Raw genomic sequence first — 15941 nt, forward strand, 5'->3', positions numbered from 1 at the left:
TTAACATGCAGTTTGTGACTGCTCTTTCTATCTTGCTTGCTTTCTTCTATCTCTTCCAGGATGATGCTGCAGCCTCACTCTGCAGATTTTCAACCATCTGATGCTGGCTCAGGGGTCACAGCAAATTACAATTATCTTGTGTTTTTAAAAGATAATTGTAATTTTGCATATGGAGATCAGAAGTGACAGAAGTGCAAAGCATAAGAAAGTTGGCAATTAAGGATAGACTAATATTTATTGCATTGGTAGGCATGTGATAGCATTATTAGGGCTGGACAATATGACTGTAAAATGCTGAAATAATCAACTGAATTATAATGTGTTTTTCTGAGATATCACTGGTGTGCTTTTATCATTTAGACCATCTGCACCATCACTTACACTAACACTAACTGGACACTGATAGTACCAAATGTCTTAATAATAATAATAATAATAATAATAATAATAATAATTATTATTATTATTATTATTATTATCAGTATTATTATTATTATTAGTAGTAGTAGTAGTAGTATAGTTATTTTTATTCGTTGGAATATTAGGATCTCTCTGCGTCTGTCTGTATGCCGCGTGTCCATATTGTGCTAATTGAAATGTGACGGATCATAACCGTTAACACAGTTTTGCACGCTTCGGTTATTAACGTCCTAAATGCGTTTTAACGGCTGAAATGAGGCGCGCGCGCCAATCAGTGGCTGGGCAGCAGCAGGGGGTCGCGGGGTTAAACCAAGAAGCGGCTCATTCACTGTGCGCTGCAGGTGTGTGTGTGTGTGGGTGGGTGTGTGTGAGAGAGAGAGAGAGAGTGAGAGTAATGTTACTTAGTACTTTCTTAATACTTAATAATGCAAATATCCAGCTTCCTGTTGTTTATTAATTTCTGGCCGATAACACATTTGTATTTATTGTGTTAAAAGGGTCGCTATTTGGGAATTACTGCTAACTGGTAGCCTACTGTTTATTTATTCCATGTTTCTGCTTCTTGTCTGACACTCTAAGTTTATGTCTAAGGAAGATTGATGCTGTAACTACAACTTTAAAAGTCTAAACTCTATGTATATGCGCGGTAATATTTATGCACTGTTGTACACACTGGGAGGGTTTGCGCATTGCCCGAGCGACTCTTAATGACTGACTCCACAGTCTGTCGCTCTGATGGTTCGTAATCTAAACCTAGCCGCGCGCTCCCGGTGTGCCATATGCGAAGTGTGTCTAATTTAGTTAATGAAGCCTCGTTTCTTTGTAATGACATCAGACTTGAAGACCCCCGCCCCGTGCAAGCCTCCTCCCCTCCCCGCGCTTCCCGGAGACCCTATTGGTTGTGCACGGGCCGTCGGTAAGGAGCTGACACACCGTCCCCGCTGACTTCCCTCAGGTCCGCTATAAAACGCGCGCGTCACTCTCCTCCCGGGCCAAACACGCCGTCACCACTGATCCGGAATAACAAAGTCAATAGAGCAAGTTGCACTTGCACGCGCTGCACCCGCTTTCGGTAAGTTCTTCAACAAAACTGTTATTTTGTGAAGATGGGGAAAGTTGTACTAAAGTTTGTACACTTCTTGGTTTTACATTTAATTTTACATTGGGATTTTTGTCTTGTGCCAAAATCTTTGGATAGCATAAGTAACATGTCCTGTTACCCTTGTGAGAAACTTCAGGCTTATGCTCATAAACATCTCCGTTAGTTTGCATCAGTTAATTAGATGTGTTTTATAATTGAATTATAATTGAATTAATTTTTATTTATACAAAATAAACATTTAAGTAGAATGTTTGTATTAATCCAGTTGAACCTACATGAACACTGCAACTAATCACTGATCCATGCAACTGTATGTTAAGTACTGAGGATGTTGATGTGTAATGATGCTTATGAGTAGACATTTTACAGATTTTTCAACCCTCTATTTCCACTTTCAGGCACTGGCCAATAAAGATCTTGTGAAAACAGCTAGAGTTGATCTATGAGCCATGGACTCCGACACAAGCAGAGTGTCCAGTCGGCCCTCCTCTCCGGAAGGAGATGATCTGTTCCTCTCTGCGGTGAAGAAATCGGCGGGTTTCTCGGGCGCAGTGTCGTCTACGCAGAGTGACTCACCCCCGGAGCTGAGCGCGGACATGCGCGGCCTTTCGAGCGGCGACGACAACGCGCTCGGCCTAAAGATGTTCTCCAAGAAAGACCGCAAGCTGCTGTCCGAGAATGAGCTACAGAGCATCCGCCTGAAGATCAACAGCCGCGAGCGCAAACGCATGCACGACCTGAACATAGCCATGGACGGCTTGCGCGAGGTCATGCCTTACGCGCATGGGCCCTCGGTGCGCAAGCTCTCCAAGATCGCCACGCTGCTGCTGGCGCGCAACTACATCCTCATGCTTAGTAACTCGCTCGAAGAGATGAAGCGACTCGTCAGTGAGATCTACGGGGGTGGAGGTGGAGGCGGCAGCGGCGCCCACCACGCGACCTTCCACCCGGCTGCCTGTGGCACTCTGGCGCACGCCACAGCTCCACTGGCCAGCCATGCAGCTGCTGCTGCCGCCGCATCTCATCCGGTTCACCATGCGCTACTCCCTCCAACTGTGTCCAGCGCAGCAGCTTCTCTGCCAGCGCCAGGCCTTTCGGCCGTGGCCTCAGTCAGACCGCATCACGGACTCCTGAAGGCGCCGTCGGCCGGAGCGAGCCCCCTCACCTCGGGCTTCCAGCACTGGGGCGCGAGCATGCCGTGCCCGTGCAGCATGTGCCAGGTCCCCGCGCCCCACGTGCCCGCCATGAGCTCGGTCAGCATGCCGCGCCTGGCCAGCGACTCCAAATGACTCAAGAACTTTTTTAAACATGCGGATAAATACTAAGACTTTATATTAAGAGACACTCAAAGACCGTTCCTGGTTTGATACCGCCTCATACATGTCTTCGTGCCATAATTGGCTTTGTCTCCAAAAATAAGTTGCGGATGAATTGGAGCATTTAGAAAGACAGCTCAGTGACACTAACATAGATTTTTTTTTTTTTTTTGCTAACATGTTAGCTGAAGTAGGTTTTACAGCAGGGTACATTTATTTCTGAGTCTATTCTGTCTCTTTCAAGAAACAAAACTGGGATGTATAACCCAAACCTTGGCGAAAAGTGTGTAAATAAATATGTAAATATGTAGTGTTTGTACAGTATGAGAGCTTTTATATTAGTTTTGGGGTGAATTCGTTTACCTGAGACTGAAGTCGTATTGCACCTGCTCATCTCTCTCTTTCTTTTTTTCCCTTTCTCCCTTCCCTCTTTTGTTTCCTTTTTCTTATTTTGCTCCTGTTTTACTGTTGTCACTGTCCGACACAAAGAATGATCATTTTTATTTTTTATAAAAGTGTGAAACGATATTTATTTACTTATTTTCGATGATATGTTAAATGAATGAGGAATGTGTTGAAAATGTAAATGTAGTCAAATAAAATAATTGATAATAATCGCACTTTTTTCAACAAAAACTTTGTTCAAAAAAACTTACTCTATAATTTCGTTCTGAGACAGACTGCGCACCTGACTTTAACTCTCACACATCACTCAAAACACTCTAAAACAGAGCATTATTATTATCATTATTATTATTATTATTATTATTATTATTATTATTATTATTATCAGTAGTGGTAGTAGGCTATTAGTATCTATGCGGTTTGGAAACCATTTTCTGCAAGCTGATTTCTGATTTTTTTTTTCCAATTAAAGCTACTTCTGGATCTCTCCACGCAAAATTGAAAAGGACTTATTTAAATAATGGCTGAGGGTGATTGTAATTATAAATTGGGAGCAACGAAACTCTGGACTTTAAGGCAGATATCAAGAAGTATTGGCATATATAGAAGTATAAACATGTATATGTATATATATGTATATAGATAGATAGATAGATAGATAGATATCACATCCAACAAATTATAAGTACAGATTAAATTACATAAATACAATAAAGTTATTATTATTATTATTATTATTATTATTATTGAATTTATTTCATAATGCAGGTTAACAAGTAGTCTAAGTCACATCTGACCGCAAATATTAACTTAATAATGAAAATTAAAGTGTACGGCAATACTACAATATCTTACAAATAAAAATAATATATATTATTATAAATAATTATATATAGCCTAGGAATATATATGTACTAAATATTAAATAAGTATATCAGCTCGGCGCTCCAATAAACCAAGACAACCTCTGCAAATATTTTATTTTAAATATTACTATTTTTATTTTATATAGCCTATTATTTTAAATATTTATTTTAAATTACAAGCAAAAGACGGAAAAATAATCCTTAGGTACTATGGCCAAATTGAATAATAATAATAATAATAATAAATAATAATAATAATAATAATAATAATAATAATAAGATTGTTCGGGCTGTATCAAGACGGATCGATAAAATGCAAGTAAAAATTCTAAGTGCAGTGAGACACCTATAGCACTGTTACCTGAATTATTCTTGACTGAATATAGAGTCGAACTGAGCGTCATAAGACCTGTTTATTAATCTATCTTTATTAATCCTATGAATGTTATCAGAAAAAGAACAAAAAGGAGAGGAGAGAGGAGGCCAGAAATCATATATGAATGAGTAAGACACAGAGGAAGCCAGAAATCATATATGAATGAGTAAGACACAGAGGAGGCCAGAAATCATATATGAATGGGTAAGACACAGAGGAAGCCAGAAATCATATATGAATGAGTAAGACACAGAGGAGGCCAGCCTGCGAGCTGAGGGAGAATAAATCCAGGAGCATACAGTGGAATACATAACTAAACTACAGCAGCTGGATAGCACATTTGCGCATTTTTACAATGTTTCCAATGACCTTTTATGCTGGAACGATATGGAGATAAGATGGAATCTGAATATTCATTTCAGCATTTGTTTGTTTTTTCCTCTGTGTTTAGCCTAGATTAAAGGATTTCCAAGCCCTGAAAATCCCACAAACTCCAGAGCGCACTGAGTGTGAGGGATGGGAATATGCGTGAAACTCAGCTGGGCTGTTCTGTGTAATTCTGAGAGGCCAAAAGCGTTAAAACACATAACCTGTCATCATTTTATATGTTCATTCAATACTGGGAATATTGCAGTCTAGGTCTGGAGTCTCAGGAAAATAAAACGAGAGCTCAGTGACCCAACAGAGAAAAGTGAGCATCACCCAAATAGCCCAGGCTACAAGTTCATCACTCTGTCGTTTTTGTGTTCCAAAGCCCCTGAAAACTGTTATATACATCCTTCAGTACAGAGAGGGGGAAACTCCACATCCTAAACAGCTATACATGTTAAGATTCTTATAATAATCGCATAATGTTGTCAAAAAAAAACTTTTACTTTTCCCCAAAAACATTAGGAGTAATATATATATATATATAGTACCTTAGTACCTTAGTTAGTACCTTCTGTATTCGGCCTATAACAATAACAAGTGTGAAATGTATCTGAAGGCATAAAGCATTGAAGGTTTATGAGTTTGACTCCATATTAAACTGAAGCAAGAGGTCTGCTAAATGTCTTGTCTCCCTTTACAAACATCTGCTTGTTAGCAGTCTTCGCCGCCTAGCCCATTTGCTGAGCGTAAAAATGCAATTACCCAGAAAAGTAATGAGAATTACACGCTATCGCGTTTCCAAATTAATCACCGCGCGCCTCCCCCGCCGAGCCACCGTACGCCCTGCACCTTAATAAGGTCTCTCTCTCTCTCTCTCTCTCTCTCTCTCTCTCTGCCTGTTCTTCACAGCCTCAGTGCCAATTAAGCGCTGACACACGGCCAATGAACCAGGTACCGCCCGAAAGTGCGCAATTAACTGCAAGCAAACAGCGTTTGACTGGCTCAGTGAATGAGCACAAAGTGCGAATATTAGATTATGCAGGCCTAAATGGCGTGAATGTGTTGTAGGAGCTGATGCCACGACTTAAACTGTGTTAATTATAATGTTTGCTGATTGTTAGAACAGTATGTGATTGCTAGGTTTGCTTTGGCATAGTGGATCAGAGGAGTAGACTCTGCATTAAAAATGTGAAGCCTAATGAGTGAATTCTACTGAGCTATTTTACTGTAGGAATTATTCATCCTCGAATTCAATGTCATATTATAAATCCATAATCAGATTGGGAAATTCACAACTGTGATTTCCAGCTAACATAGAACATTAACAGGATGTTCAGTAAAGTATTCAGCATCTGCGGTAGTAGAGGTTTGCTTCAGGAAATTCTTATGATGTTGCTTACTTTTTCCCAAAAACATTAGTGGTAACGTCACTACTGCAAAACAGTAAAATAATAATAATAAAAAAAAAAAACTCTTATATAACTGCAGCATTTAGAAAATGTCCTGCTGACTCAAATTTTTAGCTGGAATACAGTGTTAATGATTTTTTAAAATGTTGATTTAATGATTTCATTGTTGTTTTGATTATGAAAAATTTGCTTTTAAAAAATGTGCTTTTCCATAACAACATGAAAGTTTTTATTTTAAACATAGCCTGTTACTACTGTGTCATGTTAATGGATATAATCAAAACACAAAATGATCATAACCCAAAAACCCATAAAATATGACATAATGTATGAACTGAATGTTTAAATAACAATTTGCAAATGTCACTTGAGAAGTGAGATTAATTGATTCATGTAACTATTTAATTCATTGACTTTGTGATATATTTAATTTATATTAAATATAAATTTAATATAATTTTTGCATTGTAAATTAATTTAGACAGGAAACTACTTTGTTGGCGTGACAGCTGAGTTTGTTGAAATTGAAGAGCACTATCTCGCAAAGACCATGTTCCACGTCTGAGAGGTGTTGAAGACCTGAGAAGACAATGGATATGACAATTTCAAATGAAATAAAAGACTGAGATTATTCCTAATATCAGTCCATTTTCCCTTGATAGGTTCATGTATCATAGTCATATTGAACATTAAAGCAGTATTTACCATCGGCTTTCACGTGTCATGGAAGGCTGGGCACTGTTTTGTCCATTGTCCACTCAGGGATAGATTTTAAGAGTAAGGAAAATTTTCAGTCATCGCCAAGGCAGCAGTCTTAACAGATTAAACTGACAGATTGTGTTTTTTACTGTTTGAATATTTATGGTGCATCTTCTCTGTGTGTGTCTGGGTGTGTGTGTTACATTTCTCAAACCCAATTTTAAATCCCTGGTCCAGTCCAGATGCAGGCTCTTTCAGACCCGAGTATGTGTTGGCGCAAAGGATTAGAAAGAATTGGAGCAGTGCAAATACCAAATGAAAGAAAGAAAAGAGAAAAAATAAACAAATAAAATAGTGTTTCTGTAGCATTGTAGGACAATCAACATTGTTTGAGAGAGGATTATCTCTTTATTGTGGTTTGCAACTCCAGTTCTGTTGGGGTTAGTACAGTGTGAGGATGTGCTTGATTTATTCATCATTTTTACTATTAATGTTATTCAGTCACTATGATCATGCCAAGAAACCATCATGGACTGAGGTGGTGTGAATGTGTGTGCGTGGGGGTGTTGATACAGTAGCCATATGAGCACTATTCTCCCTGGGGAGGACTAATCCTCTCTCTCGCTCTCTCTCCTTCATCTGTTCTTCGTTAAACGGCACATGGCACTGACTAGAATGTTTTAATACCAGAAGACATAACTGGGAGTTCAGGAAGTCTCAGTAATGTTTTTAACTGTGTATTTTTTCCAAACCAGCTGGACATCAGAGTGCGTGTGTGTATAAGGTCATGAGTAGAGGTTATGTGTGCATCCAAAGGTCTATGATCCAAAGCTGATGAACTCCCATACATGATGGATCAATGTGTTTATTGAACGCTTCAGAGCCACAAAGACAGATGGAGAAGAGAAAGAAAGACAGAGAGAGATAAAGGAAAGTATAAAAGAGAGGGAGATAGAAAGTGAGAGAAAGAGCTGGGCATTGAGAGTGTTTGAACAGTTAAAGAAAGAGGGGATAATCCTGTAAGAGCAGTGAACTCTTGGATATTCATGACTGGCCGAGTGTGGACACTCTATGAAAAGAGGACATGTCCTGGTCACAACACAACATCAAAGAGCACCATGGGAGCTCTACAGGCCAGTGTGTGTGTGTGTGTGTGTGTGTGTGTGTGTGTGTGTGTTACAAGACCTTTGTTAGTGGCTGTCTGGCTTAAACCATTCAGAGTGGAAATGATCTGATGAGTGTTCATCCCTCTTCGAGAAAAGCTGCGCCATGAGTCTGTGTATGAGAGAGAGAGATGATGAGAGAGAGAATGAGAGATTGAGTGTGTGTGCGTGTCGGATTATTCCGTTTGCTCTGAAATCTGAGCTTTTTCAAGCATATGCTTCAGTCTAACCCTGAGGGAACACACGCTAACCTTTTCCAACCCCAAATTATATTAGTGCTAACTTTCTGTGCTTGTCTTCCCAAAGTAACTGTTTCACTTCCTTAGCAGTACAAAGTAGATGAAATAATCTGAATTTGAATAATTTCAAGTTGATATAAATTGATGTAACATATATTTAATATGCTTTTAATTAATGTAGGGTAACAACACATTAATTCCCAAAATGAAAAAAAAATCTATTAAAAAAAATTATATTTCAAAAGACAATAGACATGCACACACACAGTCAGGTTTAGTGTATAATGTCAATAATAGTAATTTTGAATTATAAAGCATGAACATGCACATAGATGCACAAGAAAGTGACAAGTATGAAATTGAAATTAATGAATTAATGGAAAATTACTTAATTTAGGGAAAATTCTTTAATTAAAAATGGTATTATGTTAAATTATTAATAATATTAATAATATAATATAAATTATTAATATGGCAACTATTTTCATTATTTAATTGTAACAAATTATTAGTCTGCTTGTCTGTATATTGGTAATTGAAACTGATCATCACTGTATTTCTTGCTAGAATTCCTTTAGTGATTAAAATGACTGAATACTATTAGCAGTATGTTTATTTTTTAGTTATATACTCATCCATAACATTTACCACAAATAAATTTAATTGTCTAATAATTAACTAGGAAATAAACAATAGTGCTACCAGAGATGTTTGAGCTAGCTAGCTTAACTATTAAGCCTCTTCCGTTTTTCCATTCCAGCAATATTAGATAAAGTTTCATGTGAAAAAAGCAGACAAGTTATTTATAAATTATAGTTGTTAGCTTTAATAAACTCTTGATTTGATGATATTCTGGTAATTACACAGAGATAAATGAGCAACTGCACAATAGCGCTTAAACAAATAGACAAGTATAATAGAGTTTGCAATGGAACAGTAATTGGACTGACATTTATTTGATTTTTTTATTCTTAAATAAAGCAGTTATAAGAACAGTAAGTAACCCAGTTTCTCAATCCATAATGTTTTACATAATTTATTGTTGAACAATGCTTGCAAGTCTATAAGTACAATAGTAAACAAAAAATAGTAAATATACAATATATGATATACAGCCTCTCTTTTTTTATGTTTGTGCTATGAGAGTTTCTTCATGGATGCTTGAATGATGGTGGAGTCACCCAAAACTGTAAATCATCTCACTTTTCCATAATTTATCTTCATTTCTTTTCATTTATCCTGATCAGTGTCTGAGAACTTGAGACTCATCACACCATGCTGTCATCACCATGCACCCAGCTAATGATCTTCTAACAATGTTCAAAGCACTAATTACTGCGACTTGATCAGTACACAGCTGTGACAGAGATAGATATACAAATGGCAAAAAATTGTGCTTTATAATCTTAATAGAATATTGAAACTTTCAGGAAAAATTACAAAGTGTGCCGAATCACTTCCTCTCAAATAACTCTCTGCCTGTTTCTTCATGACCTTGGCTGTGTGCATGGCATGTTTCCGATTTTTCTTTTCTTCTAGAATTGCCTTTTTCAACTGTGCATTCCTTTGCAAGTGTGTTTTCTGTTCAAGTCTCTATTCTTTTTTTCCATCTGTCTCTTGTTGCTTGTTTGCCCATCTCTAGACCAGCCCTTCTCATCCATCATATCTTTCACATTTCTGTTGCCTCCCTAACCTTCCTCTTGCCCCCTTTGCATAGAGTGTGGGAGTAAACTGTGATGTGCTCACACACACACGTGCACACACGCACACACAAATGCAAACGAGGAACTTTATTAGATGTTATGGGTTTGACCAGTGCCCTGTGTGGTTGGTTTAAGATGCCATTGTCAGGCAAAGATTCATCACTGTCGGATGTAGGATGAAAAAGCTGTCTGCATGGGAATAACTTCTTGATGTCTCCATATGGACGGTCTAAAGCAGCTTAAAATACCAAACATGTTAAATGTTTTGACAAAAGTATATACTTTGCTGGGCACAATATATGTCTCCGCTCAAGAAAAATATTAATCATTAAAGTAGTGCATGGACTTGTCTTCCAAACAGTGTCCACCAGTGGTGATGCTCTCAGAGCTCAGTTTTAAGATGCACATGTTCCTTGAGTGAGAGCTCTCATTAGCGAAATATGACACGTCCAGCAGCTGTCACTGAGTAGTTAGTGACAGCTCTAATCAGTGAGTCCTCAGCAGGCCATGACTAACTGTGAGTGTGTGACAGTGAGTTTTTGATTTGGGCTCTGCTGTAACGACTGTGCTTCGGTCATGGGGACAAAAGACCCACAGGTCATCCCTCCCTGGCTCCTTCTCCATCTGAGTAGGCTCCAGCTCTGCCCAGGCCAACATTTCCCACAGCATGCTGGGAGGCACAATGCCCAGCCTTCAACCCATTGGTTCCGCTCTATTAACAGCTTGTAAACTTCTCATAGCTATGGCCCTGAGCCTGAAGCCACATAGCAAACTGGATTTACATAGATAGATCTGATGTTCTTCCCATCACTCACATACTCTTTTCCCCAATCTCTAGCCTTTCTCCCTCGATTGAAGGGTCTTTTTTTATTGCTTTGTTTCTGAATCAACCGTCTGACTTAGAGGCCCTGTGGTGTGTCTCTGCACCTGTCTCCCTATAGAGCTGGAAATGAGAGAACATAGTTGTTGACATCTGTTAACTTCTCATTAGAACTTTGCTTTATGCAGGTTATCTGGTGCACAGGACAGCTCGGTACAGCACACCGTGTGGCCACAAGCTGGCGAGGGCCCAGCAGCCGGCGGGTGAGTGAGTGCAGCCGGCATTTAGCAGACGCTCCGAAACGTCTGTGTCCTAGCTATGAATATGGAAACAGACGTTCTCTGTTTCCTTGTTGCTGATTTCACTGTGTTATCTGTTTTGACCTTTCAGGTGGTAGGAAAGGGAGTTTGCATTAGCTGTCAAACTTCACAACCAGCTGAACTTCTGTGAGGTTGGTTGTTTGTTTGTTTGTTCATTTGCTTTTATGGCGTAATTAAGCTGACAGGCCTGGCAGCATAGCATTTTTGCAGCCATATGCAGTGCATCATTAGCCAAACTCCAGGGCCAGTTTTTAGAAGTTGCTGTAAATCTGGACTATGTTACATTCAGAATTCTTCAATCAGTAAATGCTGCCAGCATAAGTAATTTATTCTGCAATGATCCTGTTAAAGTGAGCTTTAGTCTCCGAGATTCTGGGGTAGGCAATAATGCTGTTTTAGCAATAACTGCCTATGGACTTAACCTGGTGTAACTAGATATAATTACTTTTGAACAAGTGTCCTCTTGTGACATATATGCAGGATTTAGATCATTTGAATCAAATCCTGTTTTCCCCCTTGGTGTGTTTACTTAGATGAAAACACAGCATTTGCACTTGTGTGTGGATCAAAACATACACTGCAAGAGTCTGAATGATCTGAATGGTCTTGGTCTGGTACCAGTCAAACTCTAGCACTTGTTTTGACTAAATTCCAGGAAGTGAACCAAAAATGGCATGCATTTTTCTGCAGATATGAGCTGCTAATCTGAGCCACAAAGTGCAAACTGAGCCAAAGGACAGAGCTGTAGTGCTTCATAAAAGTATTGGATTCTGGATATTGGGACCACCAAATAAAAAGAGAAAATAAATGGTGGACGCATACACAATTTTTTTAAACTAATTATTTATATAATTATAAATCACTTTATTTAGTGCTGACTCTGTGTTCTCCATGTTTGGGTATCTTTTATGACTTATACACTCAAAGGTTGATAAGGTTTTTCCCTTGCCATATATCTGACCAATTACTGAAAGATTTTCATGAGTGCATTTTCAGTGCTACATACTCTCCAGACAACATTTTTTAAAATTATGTGCTAAAAAAAAAACTAAACCAAACCACGTAGCAAATGAATCAAAGTATCAATTTCACTTTGACTTGACAAATAGACTAACCGGTATGAAAGCTCCCTAAGTACACTAACTACATTGCAAAAGAAGATAATATATGGAGGACGTTCATTTAGAATAGATTAGAATATGTGTGCATGTCTGTTGGGAGTTATATTTATAAATGCACTTGTCTGCCAGCAGATCCCTGCTCATCCAGGCATGCTGTAATGTTTAATAGTGTCCACAGGAAACAGGCTCGGTGTGAATGAGCTGATTGAAGCTCCAGGTGCAGCTCCAGAAACCCAGGCCTGGCCGGCCAGCTTGGCCCAGCCGGAGCACACCGAGGACCCCACAAAGACAGCCCTCATGCCCCTGCCTGGCTCCAACGGGCCCTAACGCACAGCAGCCTGGTGATAAAGGAGAGCAGTGGATGCTGGGGGCAGGGGTACGGATGTGATCCCCCCACACCACCTCATTCAGCCCCCGCAAGCTGGAAGGAAGGATGGAGAGAGTGGAAGGGGGCGGTGGGGTGGGTGGACACCAGGTTCTTTCTTTGCCCCTTTTTTTCATCTCGTCTCTCTGTCTCTGTGGCAGTGCAGGTGTCCCTTTCTGGCCTGTCCCTCACTCCTTCTTTCTGTTTCTGTTTCTTTTCATGGACGCACACACAGACATGTATATACACACTCACACACAAAACACACACAGCGGACAAACACCCAGCTCTAATCCATCACAGGCTGGCTTTTATAGGTTAGATTGTAGAAAAACACACAGCCCCCCACACACACATCCACATAATACAGGCAGGTTGTGTTCTGTTGCTCTGCAGGTGCCTGGCATGGTGATTGCTCTTTTAATGCAGTTCCTGTCTCTGCTCATGTGTAAAAGTGTGTGTGTGTGTGTGTGTGTGTGTGTGTGTATGTGTGTGTGTGGATGCCATAATACCATTCACCAGTCAGACAGCACCGGTTGCTCTAACCATTTGCTATACCCTCCTTGCCATTTGCATCCTTTCATTTCAAAAACACTTCCTTCATTTCCTTGTTTTGAATATGGCATCATTCACTCTTTCTCTCTCACCCTCTTTTCTCTGTAATTTCCCTTAAGGGGCAGGATCATAGACAGAATGTCAAAATAGAGGATGTGACTGTTTTGTAGCTTTTTGCCTTCGGAGGAGGGGGGAGAAGCGAGTTAATTGCAGCATTAGCTCATTACCTGTGTCTTCTCTTTCTCATTTGCTCCCTATGCTCTGAGAGTATGGTCCAGCCCGATAGAGACTGCATAACAGAGACGTGTACTAGGACAGATCTGTCATCCTTGGACTAAAGTAGCAGCAAAAGGATATCATCTATAGAATTCACAAGATCATATTTTATTTGCCTTATATTACTTTTGTATTTTATTCATTGATTCATTATTTCTTAACTGGCAGTTACTCAGTGGATGAGTATGGACTTCACTGGAGGGTAAGTGCTGGAATCGTTATTGGATTAATCCAAGTGGAATCCAAGTGTTTAATCAAGGATCAAGAGTTATTGCTCTCCTGGATGGACTTAGACTCCCCTGGATCTCTTGCTGTGATCTAGCTGTGGATAGGACTTTTGTGAGCAGATCCTTGGTCTGTGGTGCAAGTGTAGGTTTGAGGAGGTGCCTTTGAGACCTCAGAAACATGCAGCCTGTGTCTAGTCTCAGGGGCAGCGGACAGGGAGATGGCACTTTTCACGAGCTCATGCCCAGATCAGGAATGATTACTGGGGGTACAGGAGCAGGAGGATCAGGTTCTAGTTCTGGGGGCCTTCAGGGCCCTCAGAAACACCCTAAATTTCCACGAGAGCTCAGTCTGGAGGAGCAGCAGGAACTCAGACGGAAAATCAACAGCCGTGAGAGAAAGAGAATGCAAGACCTAAACCTGGCCATGGATGCTTTGCGGGAGGTGATGGTACCATACTCTTCCTCCCCAACCTCATCCTTGGGTGCAGGAGGAGGGCTGCAACACCCTTATCTACCCCTTGGAGCTTCTCCGAACGGCCGCCGTCTTTCCAAGATCTCGACGCTGGTTTTGGCCCGCAACTACATCCTGCTCCTTGGCTCCTCCCTCCAGGAGATGAGGCGGCTGCTAGGTGAGGTCAGTATTGGGGGGACTGTACCACACCTGCTCCTGACAGGAGGGTGGCCATTTCTCACTGGTCCAGGACAGCTCTTGCTCAGTTCACCAGAACAGCCACTTGGACTGGCCCATTGTTCTTCACTGCCACTGAATGGTGCCCCAGCCCCGGAGGAGTCCACAGCATGGGGTTCACGAGGGGTGGCAGGGACACCACTATGCCCCTGCCGAGTGTGTCGGGTACCCAGAGTGGTGCATGCAACTCCTACAGCTCGCTTCCAGAAATGAACAACAAAAACTAGTTGCTCATTTCAAAAAATTTCATACAAGCAAGTTACTTATCCTCCCTTTTTCTTGTTTTCGTATTGCCTTACTTGACTTCTTTTTTGACTTTTGAATCTGTGAAAAGTTTTTTTTAAAATCATTATAAAACAATGTAGTGTGGTTTCCAGTCGAAACAAATAGAGTAATATTATAACATTTATTTAGTTATTTTTTACAAAATACACTTGTTTTGGAAATGAACTATCATAGGTCCGAAATTTGACAGGTAGTTAAATGTGCAAAGATGGAAAATGGCAGCTTTTTGTGGACTTTGATCATCCTTATCAAAGACAATAAAAGTTTATGAAGAAAAGGAGAGTGTATATATTTCTGTGTGTATGTGTGTACTTGTGTACTCCTGAAGTATAGAGCTAACTAACACAGTAGATATCCACAATAGTCTTTTCCATTTTGTACATTTTCCTCCATCCAGTTTTTGTGCCGATTTCATTGTGTGTGTGTGTGTGTGTGTGTGTGTGTATGTGTGTGATCCTCATATAAGTGAATGCAAGACCTAGCAGGTTGAAATAATTACTCCAACCCTCTTCATACAATAAGGAGGTGCAGCTTACAGGAGCACTATAACCGTCTTCTAACCCCCAGCCTTACTTCTTTACCCCACCTCAAACCTCCATTCAGTCCTGCTAAATAAAACCCCAACATCAAAACCTGCCCCCATAATTACTGCACACTCCTTCTCTTCCTCCCCTCCCTCCTTCATCCCTTGCTTGGAGAGGTAAAGGGCCGTTTAGCTGGGCTGGTGTGCTGCATACTCATTACTCATTACGCTCTCCTCACAATACGTTCAAACGCCCAGAAAATGTGTTTCCATCAAAAGAGTTCGCCCTGTGAAACTAGAAACAAGCACCCAAGACTCTGACGTCTAGCACCCCAGTCGTAAAGAGCAGCTCTCTTTTCACTCAGAATAGAAAAGGAGGCATCGGTGAAAGCGAAGACAGTCCCAGCTCTGGTACAAGGGTGGTATGCATGATAATGCTGATCATAATCATAATAATGATGATAAAATAGTAGGAATAATTGGCCCAGTGGTGAGAGGGGGATTATCTCGGATGAGCAAGTAAAAGAGGGCAGCGGGTTGAATGGAGAGAGCCTGTTACCCATAGGGTGAGACAAAGAGTGAGGTAGATGCCATTAAGCAAGATTAAGCCTAATAGAGCTTGATTTTCTTACAAGGGAAAAAATGGAGGGGGTGCCTAAGAAGTGTGAAAGATCAAAGATTCCGACTTGAAA

The 15941-nt window shown here is 40.2% G+C and overlaps 2 protein-coding genes across 2 annotated transcripts; both read left to right on the forward strand.

Annotated features, from left to right (window-relative positions):
• The first annotated feature begins 1285 nt into the window (after window positions 1-1285).
• Window positions 1286-3453, forward strand: olig2 (oligodendrocyte lineage transcription factor 2). The gene is made up of 2 exons (XM_026912904.3): window positions 1286-1492; window positions 1921-3453. The coding sequence occupies exon 2, from the start codon at window positions 1972-1974 to the stop codon at window positions 2809-2811; it is 840 nt and encodes a 279-aa protein (XP_026768705.1). The 5' UTR covers window positions 1286-1492; window positions 1921-1971; the 3' UTR covers window positions 2812-3453.
• Window positions 3454-13022: 9569 nt separating this feature from the next.
• On the forward strand, window positions 13023-15045 carry olig1 (oligodendrocyte transcription factor 1). Its single transcript, XM_026913010.3, has one exon. The coding sequence runs from the start codon at window positions 13932-13934 to the stop codon at window positions 14652-14654; it is 723 nt and encodes a 240-aa protein (XP_026768811.2). The 5' UTR covers window positions 13023-13931; the 3' UTR covers window positions 14655-15045.
• Window positions 15046-15941: the final 896 nt, after the last annotated feature.

Source organism: Pangasianodon hypophthalmus, chromosome 5, assembly GCF_027358585.1.
Source record: "Pangasianodon hypophthalmus isolate fPanHyp1 chromosome 5, fPanHyp1.pri, whole genome shotgun sequence".
NCBI lineage: Eukaryota > Metazoa > Chordata > Actinopteri > Siluriformes > Pangasiidae > Pangasianodon > Pangasianodon hypophthalmus.